Source organism: Rhinolophus hipposideros, assembly GCF_964194185.1.
Source record: "Rhinolophus hipposideros genome assembly, chromosome: 9".
Classification (NCBI taxonomy): domain Eukaryota; kingdom Metazoa; phylum Chordata; class Mammalia; order Chiroptera; family Rhinolophidae; genus Rhinolophus; species Rhinolophus hipposideros.
In genome coordinates this window covers 53,589,848-53,611,659 of record NC_138055.1, presented here as the reverse complement: position 1 = coordinate 53,611,659, position 21,812 = coordinate 53,589,848, and the positions used below count along the sequence as shown (strand labels likewise).

General features: G+C 50.2%; 2 protein-coding genes across 3 annotated transcripts in view; one reads left to right on the top strand and one right to left on the bottom strand.

Moving 5' to 3' along the window:
• The first annotated feature begins 1,320 nt into the window (after positions 1-1,320).
• Positions 1,321-14,065, top strand: ITGB7 (integrin subunit beta 7). The gene is made up of 15 exons (XM_081059197.1): positions 1,321-1,368; positions 5,690-5,893; positions 7,508-7,709; positions 7,789-7,959; positions 8,647-8,888; positions 9,239-9,397; positions 9,686-9,781; positions 9,941-10,030; positions 11,028-11,174; positions 11,455-11,648; positions 11,978-12,201; positions 12,430-12,649; positions 12,778-12,986; positions 13,320-13,480; positions 13,742-14,065. The coding sequence occupies exons 2-15, from the start codon at positions 5,693-5,695 to the stop codon at positions 13,820-13,822; spliced, it is 2,397 nt and encodes a 798-aa protein (XP_080915323.1). The 5' UTR covers positions 1,321-1,368; positions 5,690-5,692; the 3' UTR covers positions 13,823-14,065.
• A 435-nt stretch (positions 14,066-14,500) lies between these two features.
• Positions 14,501-21,812, bottom strand: part of ZNF740 (zinc finger protein 740) — a 9,630-nt gene continuing 2,318 nt past the window's right edge. The window contains exons 3-8 of one of the 2 annotated variants that reach the window (XR_013993985.1): positions 20,178-20,327; positions 19,753-19,842; positions 19,176-19,299; positions 18,761-18,879; positions 15,374-17,785; positions 14,506-15,237 (exon numbers count right to left, since the gene is read on the bottom strand). Coding sequence is in view for 1 of the 2 variants with exons in the window: in XM_081059196.1 (XP_080915322.1) it covers positions 17,696-17,785; positions 18,761-18,879; positions 19,176-19,299; positions 19,753-19,842; positions 20,178-20,327 (573 nt within the window). In the remaining variant the exon portion in view is untranslated. Of the gene's footprint in view, positions 17,786-18,760; positions 18,880-19,175; positions 19,300-19,752; positions 19,843-20,177; positions 20,328-21,812 lie in introns of both variants that reach the window. The other variant, XM_081059196.1, reaches the window with a different exon arrangement.

The following is a 21,812-nucleotide window of genomic DNA, read 5'->3' as shown; positions in this document are numbered from 1 at the left end:
GAAAACCACAGGGACTCTGTGGTAGGAGGGGTCATTGCCATAGTAACCTCTGCTGATGGGGGAAGGGTAAAAAGGCTCAGAGCCTGAGGCCATCTGAAGGCCACCCAGAGAAGGAACTCCTTTGCCCGGGTTGCTCCTCCCAGGAGCTACACTCCTGTAATCCATCTGCCGCTTGATAAGCACCTGCTATGCGATTTGCTAGGTGCTGTGGCTTCCAGCAGTCCTGCCTGCAAGGAGTGCCACTTCTGGTAGAGGAGACGGAGCTATGAACACAGAGCCCAGGTCCTGTTCCTTCTCAGGGTTCCTTGTGGTCAGCTGTGGGCCAGGGGCGAATATGTTCCACAACCCCGTCTCCCTACAGCGAGGTTTCATCCTTGCCCCAGCTCCAGCTGTCATCCTGTGGTCTCTGCTTCTCCCAGGTGGCCTCTTCAACCCCTTTCCCAGGCTCCACTACTGGCTTGGCTCCTTGGCCCCCAGTCTCATTCTCTGTGTCTCTCCAACTTCCCAGCTCTCTGGACCTTGAATTTCACAAAGCCTCTCCACTTTTCACCCCTATTACTTCTCATCCACTAATTCTCTCATCAAGCCCTTAGTATGTTCCAGATTCTCTTCTAAGCAGTTGTATGAATTATCTCATTAATTATTTAATTGTATGACAATTATTGAATTCTCACAACACTCCTATGAGTTCTACTTGACAGGTAAGAAAACAGCCACAAGAAGGGTAAGTAACTTACTGAAGGTCCCACTATTAGTAAGTGATAGAGCCAGGATGTCAACTTGGGCAGTTTGGCTCCAGAGCCTGTAGTTAAGCACCTACTATGATAATGTGAGCACTGGATTTTCAAAATGGACCATAGTCATTAATTTCCCCCTTACAGTACTTACTGCCTCCATGTTTCTTCCTATCATGTGCCTATATGAGGAAGTGGAGAGATCATCAGCTTGGGGGGCAGGCAGACCTAGATTTCAATCCCAGACTAGCCATTTATTAGCTATGTGACCTTAGGTAACATTTTTACTTCTTACCTCTAAGCCTCGACATCTGTGAAAAACTGGGGGGCTGGGCAGGTATTAACACCTATGTCATGAGGTTCTTGTGAGGATTAGTTTTAACATCACGATACACCCAGCACCCATTCGGCGCCCAGTAGATGAGCTTCCTCGCCGCCTTCTTTTCGCAGATCACTGTATCATCAGCTCCCTTGGCCCAGTTCCACCCCTCTCTGCTCCCCTTTCTAGATCAGTTACCCCCACCACCCCAAAGTCTCCCCCCTCGGGGTGTGTCACTTCCTCCTGTGCAGCCTCCCAGATCAGTACACAAAGGCTGCCGCTGCCGCTGGAGGAAAGGCTGCTCTACTGGCACCTGTGAGTACCAGGGCACCAGCCCTCCTGCCTCCCCTTACTCGTCCAGGCCCCACCCGGTCCCAACTGCCGGGGAAGAGGGTTCTGACGCCCAGGTTTCAGCTGAAACTTGGGAAAGGCTCTGAACTCCTTTTTGCATTCCTAAGGTCCCCTGTCTTGTTTCACAAGCTCTTCCTCCCCCAACCTCTCATGCAGCACTTTCCCAAGAATGGGGCTGCAGGGAGGAAAAGAAGGTGGGGGAATATATGAGTGCTATCATCTGCGTGCCTGCCATGTGCCAAGGATTGTGTCAAGGTAGGGTTCTCCCAATATTACTCTCCAGCTGCCATTCCTGCTGCCTAATGCCTTGTGCTCAGTGCAGACCTCCTTCCAGTTGGCAGCTTGGCCACAGATCCCACACTCCTGGGAGACTGTGGCCCAGTGGTCCGGTTCTGTTTCCTCCTTGTGATTCCAAGTGGGCAGCAGAGGATTCTGCTTGACTTGGGAAGGTCTGGAGGGATTGGGAAGATGCTCTGTTTCTCAGCTGCTGAGGGAACAGTAGGGTGTGTATTGGAGTCAGAATTGAGTCCAGGCAAATGGGACAACCATGGAGGGAGAGAAGGGAAGATGAAGTCCCCCAAGGAAAGAGAAAGGGGATTAGGTAGAGCCCATGCGAGCTAGTGGGGAGAGGGCACAACTTTTGATGATGATGGCGCCTGGGTTGGAGGGGAGCAAAGGAGCAAACCAACCACGGGGCCTGACCTGTCTCAGTCCCTGTTCTGCCTCTAATAGAAGAGAAAAGCAGCAGAAGGATGTTCATCCGTTTTTGATTAGGGAGGGGAGAGTGAGTCAGATTAAGAGAAGCAAGTGGCAGGTCACATATCCCCAAGGAGGGCAGAACCAGGAAGAGAGTGGGGAATTGGGAGAAGGGGATTGGAGTGGGCTGTCCTGGAGTCCCAGAGCCCTCCTTAGGGGAGATGAGTGGGGTTTGAGTTCTCTCTCTGGGCTTGCCTTATCTGGGAAACCACTGTGGCATGGGGGCCCCACCTGTGAGAGATGAGTCAAAAGTGGGCTTTGACGTGCAACATCCCCAGCATCCCTGACCACAGGCGTGCAGAACAAGCAGGGCTGAGGTTACACAGAGGCGGAGCCCTGGGCTGGTCTCTCAAGAGACGTGGAACATCCGTTCCAGATATATTCTATGCCTGAGGTCACACAGGTGGTGGGGAGCAGGGTGGGGGCTGTCAACGACTTGGTACCCCACCCCTTTCCCACACTGTGCAGGGCATCTGGATTTGAGTCTAGGCTGAGGAGGAGGCAGAAGCCTTTCTCATACACCACTGTCAGGCATGTCGACTGGTACAACCTCTAAGGAGGTTATGTTGGCAATACCAGTATCATAAATGACACCTATTTGTGGACCCTACAAATCTTCCAGGGGTTTATCCTACAGCTTCACTTGCACACATGTGAAATGATAAGTATGTGAATTTTCACTGCAGCATTATTTACAATAGTGAACAATTAGAAACAATTTAAATCCCCATCATAAGAGACTAACTACACTATGACATATCCATGCAATGGAAAACTACATGGTTATAAAAGTGAACAAGGAAGTTCTGTATTTTCTTGGGTAGGAGGATCCAAGAAAACTAGTTCAAAGAGAAAAAGTAAGATGCTGAACTGTGTGCATTCTACTATTCGTACGGTTCTACTATTTGATTCTACCATTCGAAGAGCACATATATGGTCATATTAGTTTGTATATACATAAAACAATCTCTAGAAAGACTATAGGCAACAAAAGATAATAAATGATGATTATGTATTTGGATTGGGTAGCAACTAGGGTTGATGGGGGATAGGAATGGAAGATTTCTCACTCTTAACTTTTTTTTATTCTAGTCAAGTACACATAAAATTTATCATTTTAACCATTTTTAACTTCACAGTTCAGTGGCATTAAATACATTCACAATGCCATGCAACCATAAACACTATCTAGTTCCAGAACTTTTTCTTCCCCCCAAAAGGAAACTGCCCATTAAGCAGTCACTCCTCATCCTCCTTTCCTCCTCAACCCCTGGCAACCACTAATCTACTTTTTGTCTCTATGAATTTGTCTAGTCGGGCTATTTCATATAAATGGAATCATACAGTATGTAGTCTTTTATGACTGGTTTCGTTCATGCAGTATAATGTTTTCGAGGTTCACTGATGTCGTAGCATGTATCAGTACCTCATTCTTTTTTATGGCCCAATAATATTTCATTGTATGGATACGCCACCTTTTGTTTATCCATTCATCAGTTGATGGACATTGGGTTGTTTCTACCTTTTAGCTATTGTGAGTAGAACTGTTATGGACACTCATGTACAAGTTTTTCTTTAAACACCTGATTTCAATTCTTTTAGGAATATACCTAGGAGTGAAATTGTCAGGTCATAGGGTAATTCTATGCTTTAACTTACTGAACAATCACCAAACTGTTGTGCACAGTGGTTGTACCATTTTATGTTCCCACCAGCAACGATGAAAATTCCATTTTCTCCATATCCTCATCACTTATTTTCCTTTTTTTTTTTAAATTATAGTCATCCTAGTGGGTATGAAGTGGTATCTCATTGTGTTTTTGATATTCATTTCCCTGAGAACTAATGGCGTTGAGCATTTTTTACGTGCTTGTTAGCCATTTCTTTTTATCTTCATTAAAGAAACGTCTATGTAAGTCCTTGGCCCATTTTTAAATTGGGTTGTCTTTTTGTTGCTGATTTGTAAGAGTTCTTCCTATATTCTGGATACTTATCAGATATATAATTTGCAAATATTTTCTCCCATTTGGTGGTCTGTCTTTTCACTCTCGATAGTATCCCTTGAGACACGAAAGTTTTAAATTTTGATGAAGTCCAGTTTATCTATTTTTAGTTTTATTGCTTGTGCTTTCGATGTCATAGCTAAGAATCCATTCTCAAGTCCAAAACTGTGAAGATTTATCCCTATATTTCCTTCTATCAGTTTATAGTTTAAGCACTTACACTAGATCTTTGACCCGTTTTCAGTTAATCTTTGTGCATGTTGTGAAGTAGGAGTCCGACTTCTTTCTTTCACATGTGGATAGCGAGTCATCCCAGCACCACGTGTTGAAGACTATTCTTTCCTTATTGAATGGTATGGCACATTTGTCAAATATCAATTGGCCATAAATGGATGGATTTATTCCTGCACTCTCAATTATAGTCCACGGATCGATAAGCCTGTCCTTATGCCAGTACCATACTGTCTTGATGACTGTGGCCTTTGTAGTAAGTTGTGAAATTAGGAAGTGTGAGTCTTCCTATTTCATTCTCTTTCAAGATTGTTTTGGCTAGTCATGCAATTCCATATGAATTTTAGGATCAGCTTTCCAGTTCTGTAAAAAAGGCCTTTGGGATTTCACTTGTTAATTTTTGAAACGTGGTAATGGGTTGACTGTTTAAAATTTTAATTAGTAAGTTTTTGAAAATCAGAAATTTGCCTAATCTTCTCCAGAGGTCATAGGAATTGGAATGACCTGCCTTTTGGCTCTTTCTCTACTCTAGATTTCCTTTGCACAAAGTAGAGAAAGAGAAAAAATTTTACAACCTCTGGCCTTCCTTCCTCAGTTATCCCAGACGTTTAGAAAGTGCTTCTTATGGTTTAATCTTTGTTCCGTTTGCTACCATGTCAACCAAGTACAGTTAAACTTCCCTGCCTCTCACACACTCCCTCATCTGCTCCAGCTTTCTTTCTTCTCATTCCTACTCTCTGACTTTCCCCCCTTATTTAGAGCCTCTGATCCTCTTTCCTTACATAGAATCCAAGATTATAAGAGCTACAAGAGCTGTCAGATTATTCAATGCCCTCACTTTACAGATGTGGAAACTAAGGCTCAAAGAGAAAGTCTGACTTACCACACAGCCAATGAGTGACTGAGGCAGGACCAGAACCTGGTCTGTTTCCCATTTGGATCTATTTCTTCCGTGATTTGGAATCTTGGCGAACAGACCTGTGTGTAGACCTTAGTGCCTCTAGGCCCAGTGCCCAGACTCTTGGTTAGGCCGTTTTGCCCATTCTGGCCTCTTGAAGTCTGCACACAGGAGGGATGGGTCTTCTCCAAGGCCCATTCCATGGCCTGGTACTTGCCCCTTCCTGCCATTTTGAAGAAACTACTGAATCCACAGGGGAAGTGAAACTATGAGGAGAGATAAAGAATTCGGGTAGAGTTTTGAGAGTAACAACCACAGGCTAAGTTTAGAGGACTGAGAAGTTGGGGGGGAGGTCCTCCCTGATGACCCATGTGTTCCCCTTTATATCCTATTATAGACCATGGTGACTTTGTCAGTGGTCCTTGTTTTCCTGCTGGTCCTGAGCAGAAGTGAGAGTGAGTTGGACACCAAGATCTCATCTCCAGCGGAGGCTACAGAATGGGGGGATCCTGATCGGTCCCTGCCGGGATCCTGCCAACCAGCCCCCTCCTGCCAGAAGTGCATCCTCTCACATCCAAGCTGTGCATGGTGCAAGCAACTGGTAAAAATGGCCTATGAGCCATGTGTAGGTGTATGTGCAGCCTGGATATACGTGTGTGACTGTATGGGCACATGTGTGATTTTTCAGGGTGTACTCTGCAGTCCTGTGCGTGACTAAGTTTGTGCCCATAGGACTTCTGTGTGTGACTGTGTTTGCAGGTGTGCATAAACATGCACGCAAGGTCCCTGTGCATGTATGTTTATGTGTGTACCCGTGTATTTGTGTATATATGGACAAGACTTGTGACTGAATTTGGAGGAAGTATGTTCTTGTTGGAACACATACTTGTGTATAGGTAGAGGGACCTATTATGCATGTATATACATGTGAGAAAGTTTGTCAGTTCGGGCTGCCATAACAAAATACTATAGACTGGGTGGCTTAAGCTATAGAAATTTATTAGTTCTGGAGGCTAGGAAATCGAAGGTCAAGGTGTCAGCAGATTCAGTTCCTGGTGAGAGCTCTCTTCCTGGCTTGTAAATGGGCTGCAGATAAGCTCTCTGGTGTCTCTTCTCATTAGGACACTAATCTCCTCATGAGGGTTCTACCTTTATGACCTCATCTAACCCTAATTTCTTCCCAGAGGCCCTATCTCCAAATACCGTCATACTGAGGGTTAATCCATAGCAGAAAGTGTGTGTTTGGGTTTCTGAGTCTGTGCTGAGGGGTGGCAGGGGTATGTAGCAGCCTGTGACTGAGAGGGTAGAAGGGAAGGCGTTGGAAGTCTGTGGGCTTTGGATGAAAGGCTTGCGCTACCTTAGTGGCCCAAAAGGATGCTGGGGAGCCAGTGTCTTCCTGGCTAATCAATTAAGGCTGTTCTTTGTTTATGCCTTAAAGGAGACAGAGTTCATGGAATGGAGAGCATAGAGGTGGCCTAACTCTCTCACAGGAAGATGGAGAGTTAGATAAGGGATGAGGGCAAACTCACTAGGAGGCAGAGCTACAGAGGCTAAGCACACCCAGGAGAAAGGCACGTAGTGAATCTGGGAGGGCTGGAAGGGAAGACTCAGTCCACAGGAGGAAGACAGCAGAGGTGCCAGGTGGAGTCTGTTGGGACAGTCGGGTATATGTCTGCCTTCCCCAATCTCTAGACCATCGGCTGGCACCCAGGCCCTCTGAGAAGTCACTCTAACCATTTCCCTCCTCTGCGGTTTCCCAGCCAGTCCCAGGGGTACAAGAAATATTGGGGGGAAGGGGGTTCCTTTTCTGTCCCTATTCTTTCCCTTCCCAGGAACTGTGGGTCTTAGCTTGATCCCATTTCAGCCTGAGCATCAAGGGCTGGTTGGACGAGGCCAGCCTCCTTTTTTTTTCCGCAGTAGTGAAGTCCCTGAGATTCTCAATAGGAAGTCTGTGGCGCTAGGGGGAGGGTAAAGGTAGGTGGCTGGGTAAAGGGGGGAAGTAGAGATGAGGGAGAATAGGGGTGCTATAGGAAGTGGCTCTGACAAGGAAGAAAGGGTCGGGGTTCAAGGGTAGCTGTGGAAGGGGAGGGGATAGAATCGAGGGGCTCAGGGAGCTGACTGAGGGGGAGAGGTTAGAAGTGGCTGGGATTGCAGACTGGCAGGGCTGGGGGTCTGTAGGGTTTAGGGTTCCGATGCGCCCCCTCTTGCGACATAGAACTTCACAGCGTCCGGGGAGGCGGAGGCGCGGCGCTGCGCCCGGCGGGAGGAGCTGCTGGCTCGGGGCTGTCCCCCGGGGGACCTGGAGGAGCCCCGTGGCTGGCAGGAGGTGCTGGAGGATGAGCCGCTTAGCCAGGGCGCCCGCGGCGAGGGGGCCACCCAGCTGGCGCCGCAGCGGATGCGAGTCAGGCTGCGGCCGGGTGAGTGAGGGGCGGAGGGGTCGCGGCAGAGGTCTGGGCGGGAACCCACACGCCCCGCTGACGCCCCGCTGCCCCCCAGGGGAGCCCCAGCAGCTCCGGGTCCGCTTCCTCCGTGCTGAGGGGTACCCTGTGGACCTGTACTACCTTATGGACCTGAGCTACTCCATGAAGGACGACCTGGAGTTCGTGCGCCAGCTTGGGCACGCCCTGCTGGTGCGACTGCAGGAGGTCACCCAGTCAGTGCGCATAGGTGAGGGGAGCGCCGCCCAGACACCTGCCAGCCGTCTGCCTCTGACTTCAACCACCGCCTTAGCCTCTGTCAGCACCAGCGCCCCCACCTGCCTCTCTCAGTTTTTAACAAGCCACTGGGTGCTGATCTCTCTCCCCAAAGACATCCATCTTCTAGGTCAGAGCTGGAGGGGATTTAAGAGACAGTCCAGTAGGACCACTTGTTTTGCAGGGGTGGGAACTGAGGTTCAGAGTCTGGAGAGACGGTTCAGACAGCTCCCAGGGGTCAGACAGTGCCCTGGACCTACCAACGCGGGTACTGCCCTGATGCCACTGTCTCGGCCCGGTGTCTCTTGGACAAGATCTAAATGCCACTGTCCTTGGGGGCACATTCTGCACTCATCTCTTCTCGGTTCTCTGTGCCCTCCTTTGCCTCATGCTGCTACTATACGCTACACCCCACCTTCGTCCTCAGCCTTAGGAAACCGCTGTCTGACCCTCATTGTGTCCTCCTCTAAATCTCCTCTATCCCCCACTTCCCTGAACCGGTGGTCTCAGCCCTTTGCCCCTGCCAGGTGCTGGGTCCCCACCCCCTAGGATCACCTCCCCCATGCAGTCCTCCCTTACTAGTCCTCAGCAGGCGCCCCTCCTTCCTGCTGCTGTCCAGCGACTTCTGGCACAGCTTTCATGCCTCCCTTCCCCTCCCCAGGCTTTGGCTCCTTCGTGGACAAAACGGTGCTGCCCTTCGTGAGCACAGTGCCCTCCAAGCTTCGCCACCCCTGTCCCACCCGGCTGGAGCATTGCCAGCCACCCTTCAGCTTTCACCATGTGCTGTCCCTGACGGGGGACGCCAAGGCCTTTGAGCGGGAGGTGGGGCGCCAGAATGTGTCCGGCAACCTGGACTCCCCGGAAGGTGGCTTTGATGCCATTCTGCAGGCTGCACTCTGCCAGGTGAGGAGGTGGGATGGGGATTCGAATCTGAAGGACTGTTTAGGGCCAAGGCTGCCACCTCTGGCTGTACAGCGCACAATTCTAGGGGGTGCCCTTCATATCATAATCACTGTAGTTTGCATATTTATTTTGAAAATTTCCTAGTAGACTGGAGTAAAATACCTTGGGGAAGAGGCACGTTTTTTCTAATTCACAAGAAGGCCTCCACGAGCAGCAACCCTGCGTTTGGGGCTAGGGAGCAGCAGGGAACTAGAGGCAGGAGTATAGATACGCCGACTCAGACCAAAGCTGGCCAAATCGTCGGCTCACAGCACTGGCTGCGGCACAACTCACCTCCCATCCCACCCCAGAAGCAGATTGGCTGGAGAAATGTGTCCAGGCTGCTGGTGTTCACTTCAGATGACACATTCCACACAGCTGGTGATGGGAAGTTGGGTGGCATTTTCATGCCCAGCGATGGGCACTGTCACTTGGACAGCAATGGCCTCTACAGTCGTAGTCCAGAGTTTGTGAGTCCACGCCTGTGCCCCGGGTACTCCCCTCCTGACCCCCTCCCCAGCCTCATCCTCCCTACTGGTAACCACCCTGCCATCTTCCCCTGTTTCTTCTCTCCACATCCCTCCACTGCTCAGCCAGAAACCTGTGTCACCCCACTCCCTAGCCCCTCCCTCACTTGCCAAGCCTCCGGGGCTCCTGTAGCTGGTGGAACCCTGGTTCCTGGATTTCCCCCGGGCTGAGGGCCCCTTTCGTGTTGTGGGGGACCTGTAGTGTTCACCTTGTCCCTCTCCCTGCCCCAGGACTACCCCTCTGTGGGTCAGGTAGCCCAGGCTCTCTCTGCAGCAAACATCCAGCCCATCTTTGCTGTCACCAGCACCACACTGCCTGTCTACCAGGTGAGAGCTGTCTGAATGCCAGACCCTCCTACCCAGAGCCTTTCTCAAGTCCCTCAAAGACCCATTCTCCTCCCCCCCATTATTCCCTCCTCCCAGAACCCCAGAAACCCGTTTCCCTAGAGCTGTGATCCACCATTTCCGAAACTCCTCATAATTCAGGAGCTGAGTAAGCTGATTCCCAAGTCCGCAGTGGGGGAGCTGAGTGAGAACTCCAGCAATGTGGTACAGCTCATCATGGACGCTTATAATGTGAGGGGCTGGGGTGGGGGAAGGATGGTGAGGGTGGGCACTGGGGCAAGGTGGGAAGGGGCCCTCCGGAGGGTGGAAGAACTAAAAGGGAATAATCGCTTTTTGGGTAACATTCCACAGCGCCTACCTGCAGTTTGTATATGGCTGTCATTAGTTCACTCACTCACTCACTCTTATATGTATAAATCTTAAGTGTCTGATTTGTGCAGAGTATGGAGCCCTGCTCTGGGCAAGAAAAAACAGTTAATACTCACTAGCTTTCATTACATACCCAGCACTGTCCTAAGTGCTCCTAGTGTTTGCTGTCTCATGTAACCCTACTAAAACCCCCGCTGGGGAACTGTTACCATCTCTATTTTAGAGATGGGGCTACAGACACAAGGAAGCTAAGTGACCTGCTCAAGGTCACTCAGATAACAGACGGAAGGGCTGGGACTCGTCTCCGAGTCCAAAGAATGTGACAACCGGAGTCTACTTTCATTAAGCTTATAAACAATTCAGATATTCTTCACAGGAACCATAGAATTTTACGGAAAGAATCACAAAAATTCCTAAGTGTTTTTGGGTTTAGGTCTTATCTCTGCAACTAGACTGTAGGCTTCTTGATGACAGGACCATGTCCTAAACCCAGTGAGAAAAACTGAGCTAGTATCAAATTTCCCAGGACCAAGTTTGGGAGAACTGCCCTTTAGACCGTGTATGCAAACAGGTTTTATATCCTGATTTGGGGTGTGAAAACAGGCACTGCACGTTTACAGCGCCTAGCCAGGCCTTCACTGCAGCTGCACTGAGATGCTGTTACAGGTCTCAGGAACCCCGTGTACTCATCTCAAGGTTCTCATGGGTCCTTCCTTCAGAAATGCCTCTGATTAGGCAGAATGGAAGGAGCCCCAAGTGGGATGAGGGCAGGCTTCTGGCAGAATTTGGACCAGCTGGAAAGGGCATGAGGTGGGGTTGGAGTCCTGCCTTCACGTTGTTACGCTCTCTCTTTCCACAGAGCCTGTCATCTACTGTGACCCTTGAACACTCTCAGCTCCCTTCTGGGGTCCACATCTCTTACAAGTCTCAGTGTGGGGGTCCTGAGAAGAAGGATGGTGAGGCTGGGAACCGGGGTCAGTGCAACTACGTCCAAATCAACCAGACGGTGAGAGCCAGCCAAGATAGGCAGAAGGAAGGAAGTGGGGGTGGGAATGGGAAATTGAAGCCGGCGGAGAACAATGCAAAAGCATGGGGTAGTCCTCCATCTATCCTTTCCGAAGGGGTTTAGTGAGTGGCTCCTCAAGGGTGTTGCTAGGAGTTACATGTTAGCACGATTCCTTCATGTACGAAGGAGTAGGGTTCTGACCAGTAGGTTTGGTTGGTGTGTGAGTGCACACCGGCTGTGTGCATGACCTTAGTCTGATTTCTGCCCATCTTGTCCTCAGGTGAATTTTCTGGTTACTCTCCAAGCTACCCACTGCCTCCAAGAGCCCCATTACCTGAAGCTGCGAGCCCTTGGCTTCTCAGAAGAACTGACTGTGGAGTTGCATACACTGTGTGATTGTAACTGCAGTGACAGCCAGCAACAGGCTCCCCACTGCAGTGATGGCCAGGGGCACCTCCACTGCGGGGTGTGCAGGTGCGGGCCTCCTGCTTCCCTTCAGCCACGTTTCCCGAGTGACCAGCCCCTGTACTCCTCCTCCTTGCCTTCCACCCTCCCACTGGCATCCCAACTTTCTTCTAGACACCCCTAGACTGCACCCATGGTCACGTCCTGAAGTTTCTCACATATGCCAAGCCCTTCCCCTCCACCAGGACTCCCTCTGCTATTCTATTCCTGGAGCTTCGCTGTACTCACACCCCCTCAGCCCCTCATCTGTCCCTGACTCTTGTGAGCTTTTGCGTGTGACGCTCCTGGGGTGGTCCCTGCCTGACCTGCCTTTCCCTCTCCTGCCTCTCCGCCTCCAGCTGTGTCCCTGGCCGCCTGGGTCGGCTCTGTGAGTGCTCTGAGGCTGAGCTGTCCTCCCCGGATCTGGAATCTGGGTGCCGTGCCCCCAATGGGACAGGGCCCCTATGCAGCGGGAAGGGACGGTGCCAGTGTGGACGCTGCAGCTGCAGTGGACAGAGCTCTGGGCGCCTGTGCGAGTGTGACGATGCCAGCTGTGAGCGACACGAGGGCATCCTCTGTGGAGGTACCTGGAGACTTGTTGGGAGAAGGGTGGGCTCAGAGTGGCTCTCCCAAGGGTATTTAGGCTCGACCTTCTAGACACTGAGCTCAAGTATCAAAGATTCTGGTGTGAGTCGGGACATGTGTCAGGCATACTTGAGGGAACCTGATACACATGAACAGGTCAGCTCTCTGTACCGTGTTGTTCACTGTGTGGGGAGTATGGTTCTCACCGTGTGTGGCTCTGTCCCAGGCTTTGGCCGCTGCCAATGTGGAGTGTGTCACTGTCACGCCAACCGCACGGGCAGAGCATGCGAGTGCAGTGGGGACACAGACGGCTGTGTCGGGCCTGAGGATGAGCTTTGCAGTGGGCACGGACACTGCAAATGCAACCGCTGCCAGTGCCTGGATGGCTACTATGGTGCCCTGTGTGATCAGTGCCCAGGCTGCAAGACACCATGCGAGAGACACAGGTGAGGCCTCAGGCCTGGCATTTGGGGAGGAGGGGCGTAATGAAACTCGCTGCCACCTGCCTACCCTTTCCTGCATGTGGTGTAGTGACAACTGTCCATCTAGTATCTTACTGGAGTCCACTGCACAGGGATTGTGCGGAGTGTGGAGCCCTTGGGACTGGCCCCCTGGCTGCCAACTGCAGCGTGGCTTGTGCCCATGCCAACGTGACTCTGGCTGTGGCACCTACCCTGGATGACGGCTGGTGCAGAGAGAGGACCCTGGACAATCAGTTGTTCTTCTTCCTGGTGGAGGATGAAGCTGGAGGCAGGGTCGTGCTCCGAGTGAGACCCCACGAGAGTAAGTGGGCAGGGGTGCTGTGGACACGCCAAAGCGGGCCCTGGAAGTGCAATGGGTAGGGCCTCAGGACTCAGGTGGGGAGGTAGAGAGAGTGGGAAACCAGGCTGGGGGCTGAAGCAGAGCTGGGAATCCAGGCAAAAGTGGAGGTGCCAGACCAGGTGGACAAGGCTGAGGCCCTGAGCACTGACAACACCTTGGACTCTGCTGGGTTCCGTTTCTAATGGCAGGCAGGGCTGGGGAGGCTGCGTAGGGCTGGACACACACACTGTGGGCAAACGCTGATCAATCCCGATGCCCCAGCCCTTAGAAGTCCGTGTGTTTCTCCCCCCGTAGAGGGAGCAGACCACACCCAGGCCATTGTGCTAGGCTGCGTGGGGGGCATTGTGGCAGTAGGCCTTGGGCTGGTCCTGGCTTATCGGCTCTCAGTGGAAATCTATGACCGCCGAGAATACAGTCGCTTTGAGAAGGAGCGGCAGAATCTCAACTGGAAGCAGGTGAGGAGACTGCCCACTGTGCTGGGTTTTACTTGCTTTCCCTGCTTAGGTTCCCTCTGCCTTCTCATTCCACCCTCAGCCCCGCCCCCTCCGACAAAGGCCCCGTCCCCTCACCTAAGTCTGCGCCTCCTTTGTCCCAACCTTCTGCTAACTCCCACCAGCACCTGGGGTCTGGCTCAAGTTCTAGGTTTAGCTATTAGGATTAGACAAAGAAGGGGAGTCCTGGGACTTTTCCTCATCATTTCCGACCTCTTTCCACAGGACAGCAATCCGCTCTACCAAAGTGCCATCACAACCACCATCAACCCTCACTTTCACGGGACAGAGAGTCCCCTTGGCTGAAGGGGGTAGGGATATTCACTCTGGGGCTCTTCTCACTGGCAGTACGGTGGGAACTGGGGTGGGGGGTCTATCAGGCCGCAGCCTGGTAGGGGACGAATCCACTGCTGAAGAGTGGTCACCACCTATTTCACTCTGAGTGACATGCAAGAGGGCTCGTTCCTGCTGCAGCCTTGCTTCCCTACCTCACAAGGAGTGGGAGTCACCCCCCCCACACACATACAATAAAGTCTTACTTGAGATTGCAGCTGTCATTTGTTTTACCCCAAGGCCATCACAGGCTGTGAAAATGGGGGCACCTCCTGCCACCTGAAGGCAGGGAAAGGTTCTCAAACTTGAATGTGCGGGGGAGCAAGTAAGTGGCTGCCTGGAAGCACCTGGTTGGGAGGGGCTAGTGAAGTGCATTCCCAGGGTATGCTAAGGGAGGAATACAGACTACACTGAGATGCTAGCGCTTAGCCTGGCCTGCTGTGCAGCTGTGCTGAGAATTGATAGCCTCCTTTTACTTCTACGTGCTGCTCCTCCACGTAGAGCAGGGGAGAAGGGGAGTTTTAAAGTGGCAGATTATGGGGTAGTGGAAGTTGTAGGGTGGTTATATTTGGGGAAGAAAAAAAAAGGAACACCACTTTGGCCCCCCAGGGAAAAAGCTTCCCCAAAGGATATTCTTCTCAGAGAGGAGATAGTATGTAGAAAAGCCCCACTTTCTTTTTATTTAAATATCCTAAATATATCACGAAGGAACATACACTGCACTTGAATGGTAAAAAGATACAAGTTTATAACATCTTATAAAAACTACCATTTAAAAGTGATCTTGTTCATTTGATATTCCCCTCCCCCAATAGCAAAATAAGTATATTAAAAAAAAAAAAAGAGGGTGTAGAGGAAGGGTAGGAGGAATTGTTAAGATAAAAGCCCCAGGGCTACAGCAGAGGCAAAGGGCGTCTGGGGAGAGGGTTAAAAGTTGTGGCGGGACTCAGAGCCTTATTTAACCCTCCAATGTCAAGCCGTGGGGCACAATCAGTAGCTAAGTGATGACGAGGCTGTTGGGAGGTGGACGGAAGACCTGGGGTGCTGGGAAGGGCAGGGCTGGTAGGGCCCGGTACAGCAGCTCACCCAGGAACTGGCATTACTCTGTTTCCCAGGTCCCCAAATCCCATGTCCTGGTCTTTGAGAGCCGGCCCTATCCCCGTTTTCCTTCACTCCAAACACACCTGAGGCATCTTTCCAGTGCTAGACCCCCCAGCAAAGGAAGGGTGGGGCTTTGGGCCCAGGAGCCTTTGCAGTGGTCTTTTCTGTGGTTTCCCTGGGGGGGAAAGGGGCTCCCAGGACCTCCGGGTGCTAAATCACTCCTTTCACCTCTTGGCTCCTTTTGTCTCACACATCCATGGCCCCAGCACATGAGCATCTGGACAAAACTGACCCCCACTCCTGAGTTTCCCCCACACCCGATCCTTGGCAGGGGTGGGTCTGGTACGGCTCTGCACATCCACTCAGTCCCCTCCGTCCCACTCACCCAGGCAGGAAGCTGAGGCTTGCTGGGGGCCAGGGCACATTCTGACTTAAACACACATTCACACATGCAGCGGTATAGACCACTCATGTGATTTTCTTTCCACACAAGGCCCTCCCGCCCCACTGCCAACCCACCCCAACCCGAAACAGATGAGCTGCAAGTGCCAGGGAGCGAGGCCTCCCATCTTCAAAAGCACTCTTGGGCTTTCTAAATGTATCCTCCTTCCCTGAATATATTCCCAGAGGTGAATGACAGACCAATTCCAGCCTGAACAGAGCCACCTCACAGGAGGGGGGCTGGCTCACATGCAGAAGGGTGCCCTGCTTATGGGGACCCCAGGGCAGATCTGGGACTGAGGTCCACGTCCTACAACCAACGGAAGGCCAGTATGAAGCTAGGAGAGCACGGGCGGCAAACATGCCCCGTCTCCTTCAGGATCTCAGATGCCGTTAGGAAGCACCTAAAGGATGCCACGCCTCTTTTCTTTCCCTGCAATCCTCACACCTCAGAGGTATGGAGGATGCCCCAACTTTCCCCGTTATCTCCTCTGGAATAGCTAAGAGCCAGTAGCTCACTGCTGCTGTTCCATCTATTTCCTGGGAAATGAAATCACGTTTCCTAACAGGCGGCCACCTCAGATCCCCACTGACAGCCTGGTCAGGTTCACTAAGTGGCCACGATTACTCTCCACCTCGCAGGGCAGGCGACAGAACACACGCCACAAACCCAGAACCTCCCATAAGGATCTTTCCTTAGCAGGAAGAAAGAGGGTTTATTTCACTTAAGAAAATTCATGTTCAGAAGCCTCTAGCTTGGGTTAGAAACACTGTAACCACTAGCCTGTTGAATCAATCTACAAAAACCCCTCGAAAACAAAGCCCTCCAGTCCCCTAAATTGAGTTCCTCAGCTCCTGCTGGAACCTTAAGCACCCTTCAAGTTTGGGGCGGGGAGAGGCTGCTTTATGCTCATCCTCCTGAGGAGAGGGCCAGAGAAGGGTTTGGCTCAATATGCCATCTCCAAGCATACAAACATGCTCACATCACATCAATCACTCACACGCACGCACGCACGCACACACACCCTGATCACTTTTGTGAGGATGGATAGGGTGGTGGTGTTGGAGCAGAGAGGAGCAGAGAATATGTTTAAGAATAAAACCTACATTAGGTTTCTTCCTCAGTCCTTTTTCTGCAGCACCCTCACCCCCAATTTGTTGGGAAGGGATGGCCATCAAGAAGGAAGCCAAGATCTTGTTCTTTGGAACCAAAGGCCAGACCCTATCTCCTCTACCTGAATACAGTGATAGGACTTGGGCAAGGAGAACAGCTCACGCTGCTCAACAGTCATGTCAGGGGACACTAAATTCCTTTGTTTCTTGAACAGTTGTTACTCAACTTAGGACTAGTCTTGGGTAGTTCTTAAGAGGGCACAAGGAGAGAGAATCCACTTTCATATCCATGACTCCCCGTTCAACACCTCTGGCTTAGGAGTCCATGGCAGCGAGGTAGCCACAAACTATCTCCGAGACCAACGGCCCCAAGAGAGAAGGAAAGGGCTTCACGGCCACTCTCACCCAAGTTTCCTCCACAAGGCACTTGAGCTGACCCCATCAGTACCAGTGTGGTATGGGCCACTGTCACACCCAGGAGCACAACTCTTCCTCTTCCCCGGAGGAAATCAGAGGTACCTGTCCACTCTTCTTGGATCCAGCCCTCGTCTGCTCCTCCTACTATTCTTCCTTTTGTCCCTACAGTGTATAAGGAGGCCAAAGTAAGCTCAACTGCCACCCCCGATCCTATTCTCCTGCAAACAGGAGGTGAGGGGCAGGGCTGTGGAACACTGAGTATCAATTGCAACTAAAAACTCAATTTGGGGGAAAGGTTGGACTACCCACAGTCCCTCTGACCAAGACTCTATGCCTCCAGATTACCTGTATACACAGTGTACCTGCTGAAATTGCTTTTGGATAAACAAAAATAAGAACAGGACAAACAAACAAATCCCTCTCCCCAATCTTTTCCATTTCAGCTGCCAGCTGGAGTCCAAGGTTGTGGGAGCCACACTTCAGTCTTGGTCCTGTAACTTGAGTCCCCCATCTATGACCTCAGCCAAGGGTCCAGGGACTAGCTTCCCTACCCAGGAATGCTGTAGGAACTTCCCCGAGATACTCATAGTCTCAGATTATTTACAGAGCTGAGGCTCTGGGGCCACTGTCCCGATGCACTCTTCTGGTCTCCTGGGTCCACTCCTCCAGGAGGGGACAGGTACACACGGGTTGGTGGTGGGACCATCAGACCAGAGGGGGTGCGCTCTTCGGTAGATTCTTCTGATTTCTCCCACCACCCGGGACCCCTTGCACCTATAGAGAAAACTGCCCGTCGGAAGTCTTGGACTGGCACCCTTGGCACATCCGTTTGTGTCTGAGTAATCGATCTGTCCGAGAAAAACACTGAGAAGAAAGGGAGGGTTAAGTGCCTGAGAGGAGAAGCTTAGCTACCTGTTGGCTAGATCTGTCTTCCCCCAACAGGAAGCACACGACCCATTCTATGTCACCTCAGCATGTTCACAGATGGCACGAATGCACAGTGGTAAGGACAAGCAGATTTGGAGATTGACTTCTGGCTCTACCACTAAGCAGCGGTGCGATCTTGGGAAAGTTATCTAACAGTCCTGAATCTGTACATTTGTCTGTAAAACAGAGCTAAAAGTACCTACTCACAGTGTGGCTGCTTCATTCATCAAATATTTATTGAGTATCTATCTCAAGGTAGGTACAGTTCTTGGGGCTGCAGAGAGCGGAGAACCAGAGGGACAAAGTCTGCCTTAGGGAGCTTTCATTCTAGGGTTGTGAAGGTTCAGTGAGAGCGTTGAGCAAAGCCTGAGCCCTAGCAAAGCATCCAGGTGTCAGCTGTTACCACCTCTCACCTCGTTCTTGTCTTGGTCCTGGCTCTTACATTCTCATCAGATCAGATACTGACCCCCCCCCCCCAGCACAAAATTACATCTCTGCCTCCAAAGTGCACCAGGTCTGAAGTTCCAGTGAATCCTGGCTCTGCCCTTGATTTGCTTTGTCCTTGGGAAGCTTAACATCTCTGAACCTCAGTTTCCCCATATGTGAAATCAGGACAACACAGCCACCTTATGGAGTTAGTGTGAGAATAAAATAATCTATGTTAAGTATGCTCTCCCGGTACCTGACATAGAGTAAGACCTTAAAAGATGATATTATTACAATCCTCCTAATGCTCCCTCCCCACGATCAGCTGCATAAGGCCAGAGCGATCCACCTCACCCTGACGTACTAGCTCGCTCATGGCCAGGAACACTAGGTGAGCCCTTGTCAGGCAGGAAGTGAGGGCTGGCCCTGGTTCTTGGGGAAGGAAAGATTGGTGTGTGCGGGTGGATGGATGACATGTGAGCTTACCTGATGACACCTTTCACACTGGTAGGGCTTTTCGCCACTGTGCACACGCTTGTGACGCTCCAGATGATACTTCTGGATGAAGCGCATATCACATACATCACATTCAAATGGTTTCTCACCTGGCCCAGATGGAAAGAGGAGTTCATGTCAGGAGGTATACATGGCAGGGACCCCATTCTAGGTATTTCCCAGAAATTTCAATTTTTAGCAATGTGTAGACACCTAATGGGGAAGGGTACCCAAAGCTGCTGGTCTCCGTGACACTAGATATAGAGAGAGCCATGCACTCTACCTTATTCACTGACCTTCTTACCCTATTTCTAATACTTACCCTTTAAAATAACCCCAACAAGAACTATACACACACACACACACACACCTACTCTCCCGCTTTGAATACAAGCAAGAGACTTACCAGTATGAATAAGGATGTGCCTCTTGAGGTGGTAACTGCTCCTAAAGGCTCCAAAGCAGTGCTCACAAACAAAATTTTTGGGAATCTTTACTTGAAAAGAACCATTTTGTTCCACTACCACCACCTGGGGGCAACAATCAGGCATGTCACGAGGCTATCTCTCTGCCCCCTTCTTGCCCCTATTCTACTCAGGGTCTATTTCCAGCTGCTGGACAAAGTAGCCCCTCAGATACCGTCATCTCCCCTATCCCTTAAGAGATCAGAGACCCTCTGAGGAAGGAGCTGGGGTGGGTAAGCTACCTGCCTTGTTCAACTCAACAAGTTCAACTTGAATGGGATCTGAGGGGGAGTCTGCCTGTCCCTTTGCAACAGGGACATGCTCCTCTAACTCTCAGCAAGGATGTTCCAGAGAGGGCAGAGATCAACTATTAAAGTGGTCTCTGGAGGAAATCAGGGTGACATGCTCACTGGCTGTGAGGGACCAAAACATTTAGGGAAAGTTCCAGGTTGAGCCACAGTGAAGAAAGTGGATTAACCCATTACTAAACTATCAGTTTGGGATAACCCCATTACCTGCCTTTTTAACAGTCTTTTTTGAATGAGAGGCCTCAGCCAAGCTGTCATCATCTTTGCGGCTCCGGGACTTATCGCTGTCTTTTCGGTGGCCCTTTGAATACAAATCAAATCTAAACTCAGTCCATCTCAGAACACAAGACAGGACACCAAATGCTGCTTCAGGCAACTAATGAGAGTAACCCATCTGCCTAAAGGTTTAGAAAACATATTCATTCATCTCTTCTCAAAATACTCTGTCTTAAGGGGTTGTAGGTACATTAAAGACCTTCCTTAGCTCTCTAAAATACCCATCTTCACTCATTCCCCAGCTGGATCCCTTTTCCCCACTTCCCTAAACAAGCACTGAAGAATTGCAGCTTGGCATCCCCTGGCAGAGAGCTTGGGCTACCCAACCCCCAGGTGCCGCAACGGACTCAAGCGCTGTACCTGACTCGAGCACCTCAGCACATCAGGGCTACCTGCCCGCTCTCCATTCTCGGCCTGCTTGCTGGCAATCTGGCTCAGCATCATCTTCTTGCTGGCTGCAGTGGGAACCAAACTCACACCTGCTAGGCCTTCACAAGCCAGGAGACTTGCCTAAGTTGAAAGGAGATGAGGTGTCAGGTCACCTGGCAGGGCAGGGCAAAAACAGGCTGCCATCCTCTACCGAACTACCTTTTACACCCAGCTACAAACTGCTTCTCTAGGGGGTGTCCCTCCTCACTTTGAAACCCTGCTCCCGAACTAATCTTACTAGAAACTAGTTATTTTGTTATCCATCATTTAGATACGGATCAAGTGAAGAATCAAGTCTTACTGACACTTTTATCAATAGCACTGTGCTAGGTACAATGTGTGTATCTATAGTACACTGAAGTATTTCTAAGCCTTGTAAGTGGGCATGAGGGTCCGTCCTGCTGACCCACTGAAATGGGAGTTTTCTAAGGGAACTTCCGCCTTCATTTCTCAACGGCACTCAGCTTCACAGAGCCCATTTGTGATTGGCAGACCTCACTGATGCCAAATATATATTCTATCAGGTCCCACAAATATGTTTATCGGTAAAATTAGGTCATTTCTCTCTTCAGATTTTAAATTCCCTAAGTGTCGCTAATTATAACATACAAAAATTAAACCACTTGGAAGGATTTTGGAGTTGAATATACAATTTCTGTTGACCCACCAGGCCATTTATGTGTGTGCATTTCCATATTTTTTCACATTCCCTGCTCTACACATAGTTTACAAATAGTTAACCAAGGAATATTTAGGAGCATTTCTTCTTTTCGCTGTTATATTCTTCAAACTGACTTTGTTTAGCCAGCACTAGAGAATATACTTTTCTTATTGAAAAAACTTTTAGGAAATAGGTGGTCAGCAAACTTCCACAAGTGATTTATAAATTCCTTTTAGATGATCAGTATTATCTTGGAACCCTTTCTCTCACCTTCAAGGACTTTGGACTGAAAGGTCCGGAGGTAAAAAAAAAAAAACTTAGCTCTGCTATTTGCGTTATATAATCTTGGGCAAATGACTCCACCTCTTTAAAGCTAAGTTTCCTTAAATGCAAAATGTTTATCATAGTATCTGTCTCCACAGGGTTGATAAGAATTAAACTAGGATGTAAAATGCTTAGCAGTACCCAATACAAAGTTAGTGACTGGCGCCAAGCAGTGTTTTCAGAACAAGCGTGAGCAAGATGCTGTGAAATGGGACGCAAACAGACAAAAGAAGAAGAAACTAAAGGAGTCCTACTTTGCATGGAAAGGGGGAAGCTATGCACGCAGCTGGAAGAAAGCCAATTGCACTCTCATCAGGTTGTCATCCTGGTGAGACTGGTAGGTGAGGCTCCCAGGAAGTAAGGTGGGAGAAGTTCTGGGGATGCGTGCACACAGCTTTCCAACCCCGAGGATGACAATAACCTATCAGGTCGTCTTGTCTCTCCAAGCCATCGTGTACACCCACAATGACAATAACCTTCTAAACACACTGAGCTAACGTCACTTTGCTGCTTCACATTCTTCAGAGAGTTCCCATTCTCTATAAAATAAAGTCTAATTCCTTAGCAAGACAGAAAAGGCC

Excerpts from the sequence above, each read along its gene's own strand:
- ITGB7 (XM_081059197.1), top strand. The coding sequence starts at position 5,693 with ATGGTGACTTTGTCAGTGGTCCTTGTTTTCCTGCTGGTCCTGAGCAGA. Across the intron at positions 7,960-8,646 it reads CACCCAGTCAGTGCGCATAG|GCTTTGGCTCCTTCGTGGAC; the intron begins GTGAGGGGAGCG and ends TCCCCTCCCCAG. Across the intron at positions 8,889-9,238 it reads TGCAGGCTGCACTCTGCCAG|AAGCAGATTGGCTGGAGAAA; the intron begins GTGAGGAGGTGG and ends ATCCCACCCCAG.